Genomic DNA, 3,181 nt, shown 5'->3' with positions numbered 1-3,181 from the left:
TGCCAAGCAGCTGAGTTGACAGGAGTATACACCACCAAGGCCATGGATGAACTTTAAGTGGTTCACTCAGGTGGATCTGGGGGAATGATATGGAAGATGGGGTCATAGTGAGAGGATGAGATGGTTCAGGCGATGAGAGATAGAGAGGCAACCAGATGAGGCTATCTGAAGGGGAGCGGGGTTGCCAGCAGGACAGAGCATCTGAGGCTGACCTTGGAGTATGGTGGCTGCTGCCTGAGTTTGGCATCCAGTAGGGAAATCTGTGGGGCACACTGACTCCCTGGACCTGGGGGGAGGAGTTGCTGAAGGGGATAGCTCTTTGACCTGAATATAGCACTGGGAGTCTTGAAGGGGAAAAGGCAGGAATAGCAATGAAAGGGAAGGGGACTCCTGGAACCATCCAGAAGTACAGGCATTACAGGAAACACTCTAACACACCCATTGAGGAGTGGCCAAGCTGTTAAGAGAACAAAACAAAACAAAACAAAACCAAAAAATCGAACCTAGCCTGGAGTCCAGGAAACCAGGAACGTCTGCAGGGTTCTAGAAGAGGGAATCGATGTCGTTGGCAAATAACAGAGCCACAGGGATGACTTCTCAAGGAGACCTAGGTTGTCTGCTGTGTTTGCTGTTGCTAAGGGCCGGGCAGGTGAGGAGGATAGGATGTGACTCAACTGGCTGCCACCAGCTCCACTCCCATCCATCCCTCCCACCGACGACAGTTGCTCCCCATGGGTGTGACTTGTGACCCCTGGTACATAGTACACTGTGGGTAGGGAATGCTATTCTGGTGTCCCTTCCCTGGTTGGTGTCCCTGCCTCACCCCATACCAGCTCCCAGGCTCACATCATCCCCACTAAGCCTCCATCAAGGAATGAATAGTTGAAACGGTGATCTTCACTTTCCTGGACCCTTCATCCCACACACATCCCACCTGTTTGTGGGCGTCCCGGCCTCCTCTGGGGAGACCCCTCTTACACCCCATCTTTCCCTACAGCTGACAGTCTGAAAGAATGGCCTTGAGAAAGGGTACAGCCACTTCCGGCCAAACCTGGAGAACNTGGACTTGAAAACCAAGGTGTAGCAGTTCAGAGTTTCTCCCACCCTGGAACTGACTGCCCCTCTCTCCTACCCTGGGTTCCCCTATTCCCACCCTCCCTAGCTCCTCCCAGTCCTTGTTGGCTTCATCTTTGTCTCCTATTCCCTAACTCAACATTCAGAGGCCCAAGGTGGTGGAGTCAGCAGTCCTGAGAGGGCGGGAGGCGCCTACTCCCTCATCCCCCATCCAAACGTAGACAAGAGAGGGACAGGGTCCCCACTACCACTATTCCTGCTTGGCTAAGATGAAGCTGACACCAGGTCCCAAAGCTAGTCTGTGATTCACTGCTGGAAGACTTATCAAAACAGCAGAGAATAGAGGACGGAACCAGGTACCTCCTCTCCCTCCTCCTCACCGTCGCCTCCGTGTTCCAGGAACCCAAAGACTTCTAGGCACCTCAGCATCTTTGTTCACATGGAGGTATTGCCCTGCTCTGGATTTTCCCTATTAATAAAGCAATCCTTTAAAGAAGAGTCTTAGGTTTGTTTTTTCTCTCCCTGATATGTGTGTGGGGGGTCGGGGGTAGATCGTCTTCTGGGTGTCACCTGGGAGCAATGGAGGGAAATAGCTTGTGCCCCCTTCTGAGCAGAACANTCTTCCCAAGATTAAACATTCCCAGCCCTTGCCTCTTCCAACGAGGGCAGNGCCAGGTCCATCTCTGCCTGAGGTTGTGTGAGGGCAGACTAACCCAGGACCAGGCCTTGGGGAGAGAATTCCTCAGGTCCAAGAGCGGCAGGTGGGAACCCCCAGGAGGCTAATCAATGAGTGCTTGGCTCCACTGTTCTTCAGGATGACCAAGGTCACTGCAGGTGACCATGGGGATGGTAAGAGAGCCTTGCTTACCTCAGCTCACACACTTCAGGACTCCTGATCATCCCAGGGCATCATAACTTTCACTCCGTGTCCTGCTGGGGGAACCTATAGAACCNAGAGAGGGCTTGAGGAGTGGTGGATATTCTTGACGGGGACTGGGGCTAAATCCAGGATATTCCTCTCTCTGGCTAAGACGCTCCCTTTTTTTTTTTCCATCTCTGTGGAAGAACCAGGAACACTATCCTTTTCTTCTTGCTAGCTGCAGCACCACCCCTCTTACTGAAGTGATAAATCTCATAACCTGAACACCTAGGCACTTGAATGGCCAGGAAAGGGAACCGCTCCCTTTGCTCTTTGGCCCAGAGTGGCCAGCACCCCCTTCGTCATACGGGAAGCTCTCGGATGGATCCCTAGTCACACTTACACCGCCACCCCCCGCCCCGGGCCCTCAGTATCTCAGAGGTCAAAGGTCTCTTGTCTGTTTTTATTTCTGGGGTTCCCAGGTTCACATTCATTTTGCCAGCTTCCAAGAAGAGCGCATAGCAGGCTCTGCCATGTCGACGCGAAGGTGGGTGAGGCAGACTGCCGCGCTCTTCCTGCTGGCTTTCATCCTCCACTCCCTGCCCCNACACATTGCTGCTGAGAATGGTGAGTAGCTAGCTTCCCATCCCTGCTGCCTGAGCACCTTGCCCACAAGACTGTATCCCTGATCTGCCAGACTCCAGGGCAGAGCTCACTCCTCTGTTAAGGGCAGCTGAGACAACTTCCACTTGGAGCTCAACCTCAGCCTTCCCTGAACATCTTTCCTTTCCTCAAATGAGCTTTGGGGAAAGAGCAGTTTGCCTCTCTGGGCTGTCCCCAGGGAGTGACAGTAACAGGCATCAGTTGACATAGCTGCTTGAATTAAACAGAATCCTCCCTTTGACGTAGGGTAGACAACCAGCCATGATAAATTGAGCCTGTGTTTATCTTCTGAGTGTACCCATCTTATCTCTCATCGGAGCCGAATGCCCCCAAGGTCTTCGTGTGTGTGGAGAGGGTGGAAGACAAAGTTGAATCATGATATAGACCAGGCAGACCTAAAACTCACAATGTGACCTATTCTTACACTCCTGCCTCAGCCTGCCAAAGACTGGGATGGTANACTTGACTTTGCAGTTCTTCAGACAACACAAGACATCTATCTCTTCCTTCTGGCTTCTCTAACTTCTGTCCTGGTCATCATTGTAGTCTTTCTTCTTTCTTCTTCTTCTTCTTCTTCTTCTTCTT

At 52.1% G+C, this 3,181-nt stretch overlaps 1 protein-coding gene across 1 annotated transcript in view; it reads left to right on the top strand.

Moving 5' to 3' along the window:
* Positions 1-2,466: 2,466 nt before the first annotated feature.
* LOC115031118 (mucin-2-like) overlaps positions 2,467-3,181 on the top strand; it is a 28,821-nt gene continuing 28,106 nt past the window's right edge. Inside the window, exon 1 of the mRNA XM_029477813.1 lies at positions 2,467-2,560. Within this exon, the coding sequence (XP_029333673.1) occupies positions 2,467-2,560 (94 nt within the window). The remainder of the gene's footprint in view (positions 2,561-3,181) is intronic.

The sequence above is a fragment of the Mus caroli genome, chromosome 5, assembly GCF_900094665.2.
Source record: "Mus caroli chromosome 5, CAROLI_EIJ_v1.1, whole genome shotgun sequence".
NCBI classification, from domain to species: Eukaryota; Metazoa; Chordata; class Mammalia; order Rodentia; family Muridae; genus Mus; species Mus caroli.
This window is presented reverse-complemented; position numbering and strand designations above follow the sequence as displayed.